Source organism: Fundulus heteroclitus, chromosome 1, assembly GCF_011125445.2.
Source record: "Fundulus heteroclitus isolate FHET01 chromosome 1, MU-UCD_Fhet_4.1, whole genome shotgun sequence".
Lineage (NCBI taxonomy): Eukaryota > Metazoa > Chordata > Actinopteri > Cyprinodontiformes > Fundulidae > Fundulus > Fundulus heteroclitus.
In genome coordinates, this window is record NC_046361.1 from 43,637,407 (window position 1) to 43,654,172 (window position 16,766).

The 16,766-nt window shown below is 53.2% G+C and overlaps 1 protein-coding gene across 1 annotated transcript; it reads right to left on the bottom strand.

Annotated features, from left to right (window-relative positions):
• Positions 1 to 971: 971 nt before the first annotated feature.
• On the bottom strand, positions 972 to 16,719 carry cxxc1a (CXXC finger protein 1a). Its single transcript, XM_036143699.1, has 14 exons — positions 16,591 to 16,719; positions 16,061 to 16,200; positions 14,293 to 14,393; positions 14,096 to 14,220; positions 13,867 to 14,022; positions 13,495 to 13,680; positions 11,514 to 11,627; positions 11,226 to 11,443; positions 10,951 to 11,158; positions 10,679 to 10,789; positions 9,569 to 9,618; positions 5,681 to 5,777; positions 3,713 to 3,865; positions 972 to 2,720 (listed from the first exon to the last, which is right to left on the bottom strand). The coding sequence occupies exons 1-14, from the start codon at positions 16,591 to 16,593 to the stop codon at positions 2,574 to 2,576; spliced, it is 1,809 nt and encodes a 602-aa protein (XP_035999592.1). The 5' UTR covers positions 16,594 to 16,719; the 3' UTR covers positions 972 to 2,573.
• Positions 16,720 to 16,766: the final 47 nt, after the last annotated feature.

Below are 16,766 nucleotides of genomic sequence, written 5' to 3' on the forward strand. Positions count from 1 at the left end.
CGGAGTGCTTTGGAGCGAGTTTTGGAGATCTCTATTAAGCATCTCAGCTCCTCTCCTTGCAAATAATTTGAAAACCAAACCTCATTGTTGTCTCTCCTTCTTTTGTTGTTAATAAATGTTTTAGGTGTTTGAACCTGATAATCCTCCAGGTTGGTGAGAAAGTTTCCTCTCTAAGGAAACCCAGCAGGTTGCATCAAGTCTCTCCAAGCAGCATTCACTCCTCCTGAAAGAGCGTAGAGCCACAGTGGACAGTCGTCTGCATTGTTGATGGCTTTGCAGCAATCCCTCATACTGAGCATGCATGAAGCGACAGTGGAGAGGAAAACCCCCCTTTAACAGGGAGGAGAACCTCCAGCAGAACCAGAACCAGGCTCAGTGTCAACGCTCATCTGCCTCCACCCACTGGGGCTTAGAGAAGACAGAGCAGAGACACAGAAAGCTCAGAAGCTCACATTGACCCAGGAGTACTTTCTATGTTAGAGAAGACAGAGCAGAGACACAGAAAGCTCAGAAGCTCACATTGACCCAGGAGTACTTTCTATGGTAGAGAAGACAGAGCAGAGACACAGAAAGCTCAGAAGCTCACATTGACCCAGGAGTACTTTCTATGGTAGAGAAGACAGAGCAGAGACACAGAAAGCTCAGAAGCTCACATTGACCCAGGAGTACTTTCTATGTTAGAGAAGACAGAGCAGAGACACAGAAAGCACAGAAGCTCACACTGACCCAGGAGTACTTTCTATGGTAGATGGTAATGGCAGACTAGCTCCGTTAGCGGCTTCATCTGGGAGAGAAACGCAGCGAAGCAGATAGACTCTGACTCCGTTCTGCTCCCAGAACTTTGCCATGGACTGAGAGATGGATCCTCCAGGAGCAGCTTCTTCAGGCTTGCTCCCAAACCACAGCGTGAACGTTCTCTGTGCAGCTCTGCAGGACGGAGGATGAACAAACGAGACGAATCCACCAGCAGAGATAACGAAACATGATCAGATTTATTTGGACATGACATCAGGACCAATAAAAACACATCAGCACTCCACACCTCACTTCCTGTTAGACAGGAAGTGACGGGGAGAAGCTGGAGAACCACTGGACAACATACAGCACCACAGAAACATTTAAATCAGACATATGGTAAAAAAATGAATTAAAAACAGAGTTTTTTTGATTGGCTGTTTGCACTGAAAGAATCAGCCAATCACGTGGCAGTTTGGACTTTTCTGGCACATCCTGCTGGGCTCTGAGTATGAACCCTAAAAAGGCTCTTATTGTGAAAAACTGACGTTCTGATGAGTCTTTCGCAGCCTGTAGTGTTTCATAGTGTTTGTGTTACCATGGCAGCGGCGTCAGCTGTCACTGATGGGCTGAGGATTGTGGGTAATGGGCAGGAGGAGGATGTTTCAGCTGATCTGAGGCCAGAACGGCACCAAGGAACCAAAACCACAGAAGCGTGTTTCCTGCTGGATAAACGTCCGACTCTAGCTTCCTCAGCCTGAAACCTGAGCAGAACCTGCTGGCTCCTTTAGGTCAGCCTTTCATCAGAACCAGAACCAGAACCAGAACCAGCTCTGTGCCCCAGGTCTGTGACCACAGAGGCATCTGACTGAACAATGAATGAGCAGAAAGGATGCAGGAGGAGATATCCTGATGTTCATGGAGGAGGGGGAAGAGGAGTGATGCGTGGCGGTCTGTACATGAGGTAGTGATGGCTGATGGGAGGAAGCTGGTCCTGAATCTGTGGTTCTGGTGTCAGTCACATGTTTCCACATGAGGCTGGTTCCTCAGGTTCTGATCCGATTGAGAACGTTTGCTCTGATGTCTATTTGCTCCCTTTTAGCGTCTCATAGAGTTTGTTTGTTAGCAAAGTTCTTTAACTTTAAGATTAAAATTTTTGCTGATGACTTTTTGCACTTTAACTTCTCAGAGAGAGTTTGATAAATTCCTTGCTTGGTTCTGTAAAGCGGACGGCTCTGTCTTTTGAATCTGATCAGATGCTAGAGACCACTTACCCGCTGCAGCGTCTCAGGAGGTGTCGGCCGTTCAGCTCTAGTTGTGTTATGGTGGCCTGATGTTCTGAGAGTTCTGACTCTGAGCCGGAACCACAGCCCGACACACAGGCTGGTGGTCCTTTAAAGGCGAGGAGAGCGCCCCCTGCTGGATGCTGACGGCAGCACCATCAGTCTGCAGCACCTGAGGACCGGGTTCACACCTGCCTGCAACAGGTCGCTGGTTCTCCGCTGGGATTGGGCGGTGTTAAAGTCACATTTTGCTAAAAAAACAATAACATCGATGGTTGGAACCAGAACCAGGAGCCGTTTCTGTGCAAACTACAGCTGAATGACATTTATTTGCTGGGAATGGTTCATCTCTCCAGAACCACTTCTTGGATGAACAGGTCTGTGAAAGGTGAGCTGCCTGGAGGTTCTGGATTAAAAGTGTGAAGCAAAGAATCTCCAGCAGGGTAAGACCAATCGGGTCCAGATCAGTTCTGTGGTTCTGGTTCTTCTGCTGTTAGCATCCCTCCTGCATGCATCCTCAAACTACTCCAGGAGACGGTGCAACCATCCAACGGTCTACCTGTCCTTGGCAGAACGCAGGTCGCTGGTGATGGGGTCGTGCTGGATGGTTTGATGCAGCATCAGAGCCAGCAGCCCGGCCCGGTTGGTCATGGCTGTCCTCAGGTTCCTCTCCTGCTCAAACAGCTCATCCAGCTTGTACCACTGATGGACAGGAGGACAGGAGGAGAGGAGGTCAGAGGAGCTCCTGCTGGATGTTCAGTTTTAAATCCCAGACCTGACAGCAAACGGTCAAACCTTTGGACTTCAATCTTCCACCTTTCATGAGCTCAGGTAAAGGTGAAGATGATAAAATCAGCCTTTAATCTGCCTCTCAAACAGATCTTCATAACCTTCATAGGTTTAGTTTGACAGAAGAGTCAACAGCTAACAGGAAGAGAGAAGTGACAGACCTTCATGATGCCGTTAACTAGTCATCACACCTTAACGAGCGGTCGGGCATTAACGAGCTATCACACCTTAACCAGCTTGATAAGTTGAACCTTCATGAGCTTTCCTATCTTAATGAACTGTCACACCTTAACCAGCTGTTTGACATTAACAACCTGTAACACTTTAATGAGTTGTCACACCTTAACGAGCTGTCAGGCGTTAACGAGCTATCACACCTTAACGAGCTGTCAGGCGTTAACGAGCTATCACACCTTAACCAGCTGTTTGACATTAACAACCTGTAACACTTTAATGAGTTGTCACACCTTAACGAGCTGTCAGGCATTAACGAGCTATCACACCTTAACCAGCTGTCAGGCGTTAACGAGCTACAAAGCCTTGCCTTGATGAGCTGCAGGACTTTAACGAGCTTTAAGACCTGTAACGCCACAATCTGCTTTTAGATGTTAACAAGATGTCTCACCTTAACGAGCTGCGGGACATTAACTGAAAGTAACACTTTAATTAGCTGCCCCACCTTAACGAGCTGTTGAGCATTAACGAGTCTCACACCAACAACCTGGCAGACATTAACGAGCTTTAACACCTGTGACACCATAAAGCGGAGCCACACCTTAGACCTCACTGAACTGGCAAAGAAAGCAGTTTGGTGTCACATCCTGAGTTTGCTGCTGAACATCTCAGCTGGAAGGGAACACAGATTGGTTCAGGAACAATGATCCGGTTCGTTTGGACTCGGTTACCACTCGCACTCTCTCCAGGTCCACCTCGGCCCGCCGCAGCTTCTCCCAGCAGTAATGTTTGTTGCACTTCCTTTTGGAAACCCGACAGAACTCCCCGGTGGGCTCGAAGACGTCTTTGACCAGAGGACATCCGCACACCTCATCAGCCGGGACCTGAAACATCACAAACCATCTGGGTCACTGAGCCTGAATCGTGGTTGGACTCCATTGTTTGGTTCTGGTCCACTTCCTGCTCCTGTGACAGAACAGGAACTCCATGAACTTCCTGCTCCTTCCAGCCTCTAATCTCCTTCATACAATCAATCAACGACTCTACAGAGAACATCTGCTCCCAGGAGGAGGAACCAGATGTTCCACAGCCTGGAGAGACGTCTCTGGTGGACAGAGGACTGCCCTGTTTCTAACATTAAATAAACTTTATAATGAATTAATTACTGGGTTTATTGCTGCTAGCGCCTTCTCCAGGCTGCCTGACATGAACTCTTCTAGTTTAGACATTACAGTCAGGCAGTCTGTAGACAGCTCAGGGGTCCTCAGGTAGAGACACACAGTACCGTAATGCTCCTAATATCCACTGAGAGGAGCCGCTTGTTGCTAAGCAACGTCACTTTACACATAAATATGACTCATCCATCCATCATCCATCCATCATCCATCCATCATTCATCCATCCATCCATCATCCATCCATCCATCATCCATCATTCATCCATCCATCCATCATCCATCCATCCATCATCCATCATTCATCCATCCATCCATCATCCATCCATCCATCCATCCATCCATCATCCATCCATCCATCATCCATCCATCCATCATTCATCATTCATCCATCCATCCATCCATCATCCATCCATCATCCATTATCCATCCATCAATCATCCATCATCCATCCATCATCCATCCATCATCCATTATCCATCCATCAATCATCCATCATCCATCCATCATCCAGGATCCAGCCAGCAATCAGCCAGCATCCAGCCAGCAGCCAGCATCCAGCATCAGCCATCCAGCCAGCCAGCCAGCCAGCCATCCAGCCAGCAGGCAGCCAGCCATCAGCAATCCATCCATCATCCAGCCAGCAAGCAGCCAGCCAGCATCCATCCAGCCAGCCAGCCATCCAGCATCCATTCATCCAGCAGCCAGCCAGCCATCCATCCAGCAGGCAGCCATCCGGCATCCAGCCATCCAGCATTCAGCCAGCCATCCATCAGCCAGCCATCATCCATCCATCAATCAGCCAGCCATCATCCAGCCATCCATCAGCCAGCCATCCAGCATTCATCCATCCATCATTCATCCAGCATCCATCCATCCATCATCCATCCATCCAGCCAGCAGGCAGCCAGCCAGCAGGCAGCCAGCAGCCATCATCCATCCATCCATCATCCATCCATCCATCATCCATCCATCATCCATCCATCCATCCTTCATCCATCCATCATCCATCATCCACCCATCCATCCATCCATCATCCATCCATCATCCATCATCCATCCATCATCCATCATTCATCCATCCATCATCCATCATTCATCCATCCATCATCCATCCATCATCCATCCATCATCCATCATCCATCCATCATCCATCATTCATCCATCCATCATCCATCATTCATCCATCCATCATCCATCCATCATCCATCCATCATCCATCCATCATCCATCATTCATCCATTCATCATCCATTCATCATCCATTCATCATCCATTCATCATCCATCCATCCATCATCCATCCATCCATCCATCCATCCATCCATCCATCCATCCATCCATCCATCCATCCATCCATCCATCCATCCATCCATCATCCATCCATTCATCCATCCATCCATCCATCCATCCATCCATCATCCATCATCCATCCATCCATCCATCATTCATCCATCCATCATCCATCCATCCATCATCCATCATCCATCCATTCATCCATCATTCATCCATCCATCCATCATCGTACCTTTGGATCTCTGGAATGTTCTGGACACAGAACCTGCAGCCGCTTGCAGTAGGTCTTACTCTGAGGGTTGTAGACGTCACAGAACAGCCGAGTGGCCCTGAGAAAGAGAGAGATGGAGAGAGATGGAGGGAGAAGGAGGGAGAAGGAGAGAAAGAGAGAGATGGAGAGAGATGGAGGGAGATGGAGAGAGAAAGAGAGAGATGGAGAGAGACGGAGGGAGAAGGAGAGAAAGAGAGAGATGGAGAGAGATGGAGGGAGATGGAGGGAGATGGAGAGAGATGGAGGGAGAAGGAGAGAGATGGAGAGAGAAAGAGAGAGATGGAGAGAGATGGAGAGAGAAGGAGGGAGAAGGAGAGAGAAGGAGGGAGAAGGAGAGAAAGAGAGAGATGGAGGGAGACGGAGAGAGATGGAGAGAGAAGGAGGGAAAAGGAGGGAAAGAGAGAGCTGAGAACCTGGCAGGTAATGAGACAGAGAGGTGAGACAGGAGGACGGCGGTCTTACCCCTCGATGCGAGTTGGATACATGGAACCAAATGAAGTCTGGCTCTCGTACTGTTGGACAGAGACACAGTGAGGCTGAAGCTGTAGGACATTAGAGGACCGGTTCTGGTTCTGGTTCTGGTTCTGCTCAGCTTCTCCTCTGACATCATCAACAACGTGCTTCATATTAAAGACGCTCGCTCTGGGAACAGAGGGAACATGTTCATGCTGCCCCTGGTTCTGGTTCTGGTTCTGGTTGGGTTCTAACTCGTGGCCCGCTGGGATGTTTCTGCTGGCCCTGTTTCTGTCCTCTCACCTGTCCGACAGGTGAACTGTGAGCAGGTGTCATGCTGCTGCATTCAGTGGGTAGATCGCCTGGCAACGGGGAGGTTGTGGGTCCAATTCCAGCTTCCCCCGTCACATGTCCCCTGGGCAAGGCACTTAACCCAAGCTGCCTGAGGATCTGCGTATCGTATAGAAGTCCATTTACCGTTCTGAGGCAGAACCCAGTAGAACCTCGTCTGGCAGCAGGTTCTGGGTTCTGTCTCCTCCAGCTTTGATGGTTCTTCTTCATCAAGCATCTCCAGCTCAGACTGGAGGGAGAACATCTGAGAACATCGGTTCCCACCTGTTGGGTTCAGGTCTGGACTTTGACTAGGCCGTTCTAAACCATGCATCTGAACCGTTCAGGGAGGTTCTGGTAGCACCAGAAGGTCCATCTGTTAACAAGATGTCTCACCTTAACGAGCTGCGGGACATTAACTGAAAGTAACACTTTAATTAGCTGCCCCACCTTAACGAGCTGTTGAGCATTAACGAGTCTCACACCAACAACCTGGCAGACATTAACGAGCTTTAACACCTGTGACACCATAAAGCGGAGCCACACCTTAGACCTCACTGAACTGGCAAAGAAAGCAGTTTGGTGTCACATCCTGAGTTTGCTGCTGAACATCTCAGCTGGAAGGGAACACAGATTGGTTCAGGAACAATGATCCGGTTCGTTTGGACTCGGTTACCACTCGCACTCTCTCCAGGTCCACCTCGGCCCGCCGCAGCTTCTCCCAGCAGTAATGTTTGTTGCACTTCCTTTTGGAAACCCGACAGAACTCCCCGGTGGGCTCGAAGACGTCTTTGACCAGAGGACATCCGCACACCTCATCAGCCGGGACCTGAAACATCACAAACCATCTGGGTCACTGAGCCTGAATCGTGGTTGGACTCCATTGTTTGGTTCTGGTCCACTTCCTGCTCCTGTGACAGAACAGGAACTCCATGAACTTCCTGCTCCTTCCAGCCTCTAATCTCCTTCATACAATCAATCAACGACTCTACAGAGAACATCTGCTCCCAGGAGGAGGAACCAGATGTTCCACAGCCTGGAGAGACGTCTCTGGTGGACAGAGGACTGCCCTGTTTCTAACATTAAATAAACTTTATAATGAATTAATTACTGGGTTTATTGCTGCTAGCGCCTTCTCCAGGCTGCCTGACATGAACTCTTCTAGTTTAGACATTACAGTCAGGCAGTCTGTAGACAGCTCAGGGGTCCTCAGGTAGAGACACAGAGTACCGTAATGCTCCTAATATCCACTGAGAGGAGCCGCTTGTTGCTAAGCAACGTCACTTTACACATAAATATGACTCATCCAGCCAGCAGCCATCCAGCAGCCAGCCAGCATGCATCCAGCCAGCCAGCAGCCAGCCAGCCAGCAGCCAGCAGGCAGCCAGCCAGCCAGCAGCCAGCCAGCCAGCAGCCAGCAGGCAGCCAGCCAGCCAGCAGCCAGCCAGCCAGCCAGCCAGCCAGCAGCCAGCCAGCCAGCAGCCAGCCAGCCAGCAGGCAGCAGGCAGCCAGCCAGCCAGCCAGCAGCCAGCCAGCAGCCAGGAGCCAGCCAGCAAGCAGCCAGCAGCCAGCCAGCAGCCAGCCAGCCAGGAGCCAGCCAGCAAGCAGCCAGCAGCCAGCCAGCAGCCAGCAGCCAGCCAGCAGCCAGCCAGCCAGCCAGCCAGCAGCCAGCCAGCCAGCAGGCAGCCAGCCAGCAGCAAGCCAGCCAGCAGCCAGCCAGCAAGCAGCCAGCCAGCAGCCAGCCAGCAGCCAGCCAGCCAGCCAGCAGCCAGGCAGCCAGCAGCCAGCCAGCCAGCCAGCCAGCAGGCAGCCAGCCGGCAGCCAGCCAGCCAGCAGGCAGCCAGCCAAGCAGCCAGCCAGCAGCCAGCCATCAAGCAGCCAGCCAGCAGCCAGCCAGCCAGCAGCCAGCCAGCCAGCAGGCAGCCAGCCAGCAGGCAGCCAGCAGCCAGCCAGCCAGCAGCCAGCCAGCCAGCCAGCAGGCAGCCAGCCAGCAGGCAGCCAGCAGCCAGCAGCCAGCCAGCCAGCAGCCAGCCAGCCAGCAGCCAGCCAGCAGCCAGCCAGCCAGCGGCAGCCAGCCAGCAGCCAGCAGCCACCCAGCCAGCCAGCCAGCAGCCAGCCAGCAGCCATCAGCCAGCCAGCAGCCAGCAGGCAGCCACCATCATCCATCATTTCCTCCATCCATCATCCATCATTCATCACCCTCATCCATCCATCATCCATCCATCATCCATCCATCATCCTCATTCATCCATTCATCAATCCATTCATCATCATTCATCATCCATTCATCATCCATCCATTCATCATCCATCCACCATCCATCCATCCATCCAGCCATCCCATCACATCCATCCATCCATCCATCATCCATCCCTCCATCCATCATCCATCCATCCATCCATCCATCCAATCCATTCCATTCCATCCATCCATCCATCCATCTCATCCATCATCCATCATCCATCCTCATCCATCACATCCATTCATCCATCCATCATCCATCCATCCATCATCCATCATCCATCCATTCTCCATCATGCATCCATCCATCCATCATCGTACCTTTGGATCTCTGGGATGTTCTGGACACCACAGAACCTGCAGCCGCTTGCAGTAGGTCTTACTCTGAGGGTTGTAGACGTCACAGAACAGCCGAGTGGCCCTGAGAAAGAGAGAGATGGAGAGAGATGGAGGGAGAAGGAGGGAGAAGGAGAGAAAGAGAGAGATGGAGAGAGATGGAGGGAGATGGAGAGAGAAAGAGAGAGATGGAGAGAGACGGAGGGAGAAGGAGAGAAAGAGAGAGATGGAGAGAGATGGAGGGAGATGGAGGGAGATGGAGAGAGATGGAGGGAGAAGGAGAGAGATGGAGAGAGAAAGAGAGAGATGGAGAGAGATGGAGAGAGAAGGAGGGAGAAGGAGAGAGAAGGAGGGAGAAGGAGAGAAAGAGAGAGATGGAGGGAGACGGAGAGAGATGGAGAGAGAAGGAGGGAAAAGGAGGGAAAGAGAGAGCTGAGAACCTGGCAGGTAATGAGACAGAGAGGTGAGACAGGAGGACGGCGGTCTTACCCCTCGATGCGAGTTGGATACATGGAACCAAATGAAGTCTGGCTCTCGTACTGTTGGACAGAGACACAGTGAGGCTGAAGCTGTAGGACATTAGAGGACCGGTTCTGGTTCTGGTTCTGGTTCTGCTCAGCTTCTCCTCTGACATCATCAACAACGTGCTTCATATTAAAGACGCTCGCTCTGGGAACAGAGGGAACATGTTCATGCTGCCCCTGGTTCTGGTTCTGGTTCTGGTTGGGTTCTAACTCGTGGCCCGCTGGGATGTTTCTGCTGGCCCTGTTTCTGTCCTCTCACCTGTCCGACAGGTGAACTGTGAGCAGGTGTCATGCTGCTGCATTCAGTGGGTAGATCGCCTGGCAACGGGGAGGTTGTGGGTCCAATTCCAGCTTCCCCCGTCACATGTCCCCTGGGCAAGGCACTTAACCCAAGCTGCCTGAGGATCTGCGTATCGTATAGAAGTCCATTTACCGTTCTGAGGCAGAACCCAGTAGAACCTCGTCTGGCAGCAGGTTCTGGGTTCTGTCTCCTCCAGCTTTGATGGTTCTTCTTCATCAAGCATCTCCAGCTCAGACTGGAGGGAGAACATCTGAGAACATCGGTTCCCACCTGTTGGGTTCAGGTCTGGACTTTGACTAGGCCGTTCTAAACCATGCATCTGAACCGTTCAGGGAGGTTCTGGTAGCACCAGAAGGTCCAGTTCTGGTCTCCTCTGGTCAGACCACCTCCTTCCACAGGTCTCCTGCAGCTCCAACAGAACTTTAAACAGAACCTCTGGTAGGACGATGAAGTGACTAATGACTCCACCTGAGCTGCTGGTCTCTGCAGCTCCTCCAGAGCCACCATGGTTCTCCTGCTTCTCTCCTGGTCCAGCCTGTCAGTCCAGGTGGACGTCCATGTCCTGGTAGGTCTGCAGGTGGTCCATCCTCTCTCCAGGTCCACATGATGATCAGAACTCTGGGAGGTTCTGTAGAACCTGACCTGCTGGAAACTGGACCAGAACTTTCTGCTGGGTTCCCTGGTCTCCATGATGCTGGTTGTTCTCTGCAGAACCTCAGAGACCAGAACCAGAACCAGACTGACCAGGAGCCCGCTAAAGGCATGCAGGCCCACCTTAGCGTAGCACCGCTCCATGTGCCGCAGCGCCACCTTGGGGTTGATGGGGTGGCTGCAGGACACACAGAAGATCTGCAGGTCTGTGTCGTCTCCGTCTCCTTCAGCGACCTGCAGACATGGGAGACGGTGAGAGAGGGTCAGGACCGGGTCAGAACCGGGTCAGAACCGGGTCAGGACCGGGTCAGAACTGGGTCAGACCCGGGTCAGAACCGGGTCAGGACCGGGTCAGGACCGGGTCAGAACCCCCCCCCCCCGTCCTGCTCGCTGACCTCCTCGTCCTGCTGGACCTGCTGCTGCTTGGCCGTGGCGATGATGGCCTCCAGCTCGTGGAAACGCTTCTCCATCAGCGTGAGGCGGAGCCTGGCGGCCTGCTGCTCCCTCCTGATTCGCTCCAGCTGTCTCCGCCCCATCTCCTCGGCCACGCAGGGGCTCTGCTGCCACTGCTGGATCCTCTGCGGCAGGATCTCGTAGATGCGGCTGCGGGACACAGGCGCGGTTAGAGGCGTGTCCGGCCGGCGGGACCAGGTGTTGCGCCGCCACTCACTTGGCGGCCAGCTTCATGCCGCAGTCCTCGGAGCAGTACTTGGAGCCGCTCCTCGCCGGCTCCACGCAGCCCGGCCCCAAGCACTGCCTCAGAGCCCCGCCCACCTCCTTGGCCCCGCCCTCCCCCGCGCGCTCGCTGTGCCGCACCCGCTCCCGGTGGCGCTGCTTCACCTTGTGGCGCCGCGGCTTGGCCTCCTCTCTGGGGACGGACACAGACTTCTGCAGGAGCGCAGGTGTGTTAGTGACATCATCAGCGACATCAGCGGTCACGTGATCTACCTGGCTGCACCTTTTTCTCCGGCTTCTTGTCCCGTCGCTTCACGTGCTTCACCTTCACCGCCTTCTTCCTCAGAGGGTCTGACTGAGCGTCCTCCTCCTCCTCCTCCTCCTCGCTGTGCCACACCTGCGACACAAAGGCCCAGGGATCAGGAGGCTACCTGATTGGTCAGGGTCCCTCACTGCAAAAAGGAACTTAAAGCAGGTAAAATGTCATGAATGAGTCATTTATCTTTGGTTAGAGCAGGTAAATAAGATGATCTGCCAATGGAACAGGAACAACTGCATCACGTTCTTTGGTTCCTCCAGAGCCTTCAACACCATCCGTCCGGCTGTACAGGTGAGAAGATGATGGCGATGCAGGTGGAGGCCCCCATGGTGTCCTGGATGGTTGATTACCTGACGGGCAGACCACAGTATGTACACCTGCAGAACTGTGTGTCTGACAGGGTGGTCAGCAACACTGGGGCCCCTCAGGGGACTGTCCTCTCCCCCTTCCTCTCCCTCTTCCTCTTCACCCTCTTAACCTCAGACTTCAGCTACTGCACTGAGTCCTGCCACCTACAGAAGTTTTCTGATGACTCAGCAACAGTTGGCAGCATTGAAAAGGGTGATTAGAGTGAATATAGGACTGTGGTGGACAACTTAGTCACTTGGAGTGAGCTGAACCATCTGCAGCTCAACGTGACAAAGACTAAGGAGCTAATAGTGGATCTGAGGAGGACAAAAACACCTGAGACCCTAACCCACCAGGACAGACCCACCAGGAATGACCCACCAGGAATGACCCACCAGGACAGACCCACCAGGACAGACCCACCAGGACAGACCCACCAGGACAGACCCACCAGGAATGACCCACCAGGACAGACCCACCAGGACAGACCAACCAGGAGAGACCCACCAGGAGAGACCCACTAAAACAGACCCATCAGGACAGACCCACTAAAACAGACCCACCAGGACAGACCCACCAGGAGAGACCCACCAGGAGAGACCCACCAGGAGAGACCCACCAGGAGAGACCCACTAAAACAGACCCATCAGGACAGACCCACTAAAACAGACCCACCAGGAGAGACCCACCAGGAGAGACCCACCAGGACAGACCCACCAGGACAGACCCACTAAAACAGACCCACCAGGACAGACCCACCAGGACAGACCCACCAGGAGAGACCCACCAGGAGAGACCCACCAGGACAGACCCACCAGGAATGACCCACCAGGACAGACCCACCAGAACAGACCCACCAGAACAGACCCACCAGGAGAGACCCACCAGGAGAGACCCACCAGGACAGACCCACCAGGAATGACCCACCAGGACAGACCCACTAAAACAGACCCACCAGGACAGACCCACCAGGAGAGACCCACCAGGAGAGACCCACCAGGAGAGACCCACCAGGAGAGACCCACTAAAACAGACCCATCAGGACAGACCCACTAAAACAGACCCACCAGGAGAGACCCACCAGGAGAGACCCACCAGGACAGACCCACCAGGACAGACCCACTAAAACAGACCCACCAGGACAGACCCACCAGGACAGACCCACCAGGAGAGACCCACCAGGAGAGACCCACCAGGACAGACCCACCAGAACAGACCCACCAGAACAGACCCACCAGGAGAGACCCACCAGAACAGACCCACCAGGACAGACCAACCAGGAATGACCCACCAGGACAGACCCACCAGGAGAGACCCACCAGAACAGACCCACCAGGACAGACCCACCAGGAGAGACCCACCAGAACAGACCCACCAGGACAGACCAACCAGAACAGACCCACCAGGACAGACCCACCAGGAGAGACCCACCAGAACAGACCCACCAGGAGAGACCCACCAGAACAGACCCACCAGGAGGGACACACCAGGACAGACCCACCAGGACAGACCCAGGTGCTGCTGAAGGTGTCCTTCATCTGCTGGGCAGCAGAACCAGAACCAGAACCTGTTCTGCAGAGTATTCCGTGTCACTCACCAGGTCTCGGTATCCAGCAGCTTTGTACTGCTCGTACAGTTCCAGCTCGCTCTCGCTGAAGTCTTCCTCCTCATCATCCTCCTCTTCATCGTCGTCGTCTGAAAGGTGCCCCGCCCCTTTAGCAGATAGGCCCCGCCCCCTGCTGCCACTCCGACTCATCTCCTCGTCTCGGACGCGAAGCATCTTCTGCTCAAAGACAGAAATCAGCAGGGCGTCATCAGCGTTCAGCAGTGTCTATCTACGACTCAGAGGCTGAATCCAGGAACAAGGTCCGAGCTGCAGATAGACGACCAGGAGCAAAACGGCCCAAAGTTCAGAGGAACCATCGTGTCCTCAGGAAACTGGATCACAAACGGTTCGCTGCTGACGTACCCGAGCTCGGACCTCACACTGCCGGAGGCGACATTTCTGACGGATCTTGTTGGGACCTCCGAACTTCTTCATGTCTTTGCAGAAATCGCACTGAGCGCAGTCCTCGGTCCTCAGACAGGCGTCGCACTCTCCGCACATCCGGGCCGAGCGCTTGATCTGCAGGCAACAGTCACCACGCATTTACAACAGCAGGGGGAGCCAGAGAGCCTCAGAGGAACCTGACGGTTACCTGAGAGCCCCGCCTCCGGTCGAGTTTGGCCTGGGGGGTGGAGCTTCTCTCTCCATCGTCTCGCTCGGCCTCCGCCTCTTTGCTCTTCTTCTGCCGGTATTTGATCTCCAAAGACGGGTCTGTGTCTGCAGACGACACTCGGCTGTAAGAACGCTTCCTGCCAGCAGGGGGCAGCAGTGACGGTGCTCCACACTGACCTCTGCAGGACGGGCAGAACCACACTCTGATGGCTTTGGCTGCTTTCTCTGAGACGCCGACACACTGACCGTGGAACCACTCCGTGCAGCTGTCGCAGCCTCTGGTGCACACACACACACACACACACACACGGTAACACACACACACACACACACAGTAACACACACACACACGGTAACACACACACACACACAGTAACACACACACACACACACACACACACGCAAACACACACAGTAACACACACACACACACACACACACACACAGTAACACACACACACACAGTAACACACACACACACAGTAACACACACACACACAGTAACACACACACACACAGTAACACACACACACACACAGTAACACACACACACACACACACACAGATCAGGATCATCTGTTCTGACTCTCTGGGTCTTCCATCAACTTTATGCTCCAAAGTTTCAGCATCAGAACTTTTTCCAGATCTCCACTGAGGTCCAGTTCTTTTTTTGTGGAGATGTTTTCGCGGCTCTAGTGGCTTTTTATTACAGAAGGCTGACAGGAAGGAGGGAGGAAGAGGATGCAGTGGATGAACGACACACAGAGCTGTGAATAAGTATTCACCCCTTAGACACTATATTGAGAACTGGAGGAAGACGAGGGCTCTTGTGTCTGTGAACCTTTCTGGACCGCCAAGAAAAAACAAGGAACGCAGCTGCTGCCCCTACCGTTACCTTAGAGTGTTTAGACGTTCCTCTGCTTTAACACACCTGCTTCAGGTGATTGCAGGTCAGCCTAAGCCTGTTAATCAGTCATCAGGTGAACCAGGTGTGCTGAAGCAGAGGACCAGGTAGCATCTCACTGCAGGCCTTGATGCTCAATTCTGATTTTTTGACTGAAATCTTTTTTTTTTTTTTTTTGCGTGTGTAATTAAATGCGACCGCCGTCAGAGTTCTGTGTGAACGGTTCTCGACCCGAAGGAGACGCCAGACGCCTGGAACTTTTTGTTCTCTGTCATTTTTCTCTTCATAGAAGGTACACCTGGTCTGGTGTTCTGTTAGCTGTGACATCATCAGGGGAGGCAGATCATCCTCTATTACCATCTAACATAGAAAGTACTCCTGGGTCGATGTGAGCTTCTGTGCTTTCTGTGTCTCTGCTCTGTCTTCTCTAACATAGAAAGTACTCCTGGGTCAATGTGAGCTTCTGAGCTTTCTGTGTCTCTGCTCTGTCTTCTCTAACATAGAAAGTACTCCTGGGTCAATGTGAGCTTCTGTGCTTTCTGTGTCTCTGCTCTGTCTTCTCTAACATAGAAAGTACTCCTGGGTCAATGTGAGCTTCTGAGCTTTCTGTGTCTCTGCTCTGTCTTCTCTAAGCCCCAGTGGGTGGAGGCAGATGAGCGTTCACACTGAGCCTGGTTCTGGTTCTGCTGGAGGTTCTCCTCCCTGTTAAAGGGGAGTTTTCCTCTCCACTGTCACTTCATACATGCTCAGTATGAGGGAACCTGTGGAAGCCGATATCATCAGCGGTTAATCACCGCTGGTCATTAACGCTCCTAAACGCTGGACATGGAGTCCAGACGGAGCAACGCTCCCTGGCCGTGAGAAAGAACCGGGTCAATCGGGTCGACCGGGTTCTACCGGGTTCTACGCTTTTACCAGCATGTCAGGACAGGTTGAGATTTGGGCTGGAAACCGTCAGTCAGACCTGGCAACCCGCCCCCAGCTAAATTCCTGTGGAGCCGGTCCGGTCCAGATGAGTGACCCGGTGACCCGGCTACTTACATCATGAAGCAGTTGATGTCGGGTTTGCGACACACGCAGTAAACCGGCGCGCTGGGCGTTTCCATGGCAACGTCTCCTCCTCCTCCTCCTCCCTCCTCTTCCTCATCCGGGCCCGGCTCCGGTTCTGCAGCCTCCTCAGTCTGAAACATAAGCAGTACTTCAAAATAAAAGCCCAAAGGAGGTTTCTGGAACCAGAACCAGGAGCCTGATAACTGAAAGGTTCCGGGACCCATAAGCAGGATCAGCCCATTACCGCTTACCGACCACATTCTGGTTCTGCTGCGGTTCTGCACGGACCGGGTCAGACCAGGCTGGTTCTGTGCCCAGTTTCTTAAGCAGAACTCTGGACCGTTTCCCCGTCGGGTCCAGGATCAACCCGGTCAGATCTGGTCCAGAACCACGACCCAGAACAAAGTCAGACTGTGATGGTCTCTCCGGACCCACCGGTTCCTTTTCTGCACGTTGTGGAGTCCGGTTCTGCTGCAAGGTTCGGTTCGGCTGGAAACGTGCGGCTCCTGCAGCGGACTTACCATGATGAGGTTCGGAGGTCCAGCTGTCCCGGTCCAGCCGCAGCTTGCTTTGCTCGCCTGTTCAGAACCAGAACCTTCGGGGTTCCCTTTGTTTTCACCGCATCTTCATCCTCCTCTTCCTCTGCAGGGCTCAGCACAAAGAGCGGGACGCCCCCTGGCGGCCGGAGCTCCGCACT

Excerpts from the sequence above, each read along its gene's own strand:
- cxxc1a (XM_036143699.1), bottom strand. Across the intron at positions 14,394-16,060 it reads GACATCAACTGCTTCATGAT|AGGCTGCGACAGCTGCACGG; the intron begins GTAAGTAGCCGG and ends TGTGTGCACCAG. Across the intron at positions 9,619-10,678 it reads TGGAGCGGTGCTACGCTAAG|TACGAGAGCCAGACTTCATT; the intron begins GTGGGCCTGCAT and ends TCTGTCCAACAG.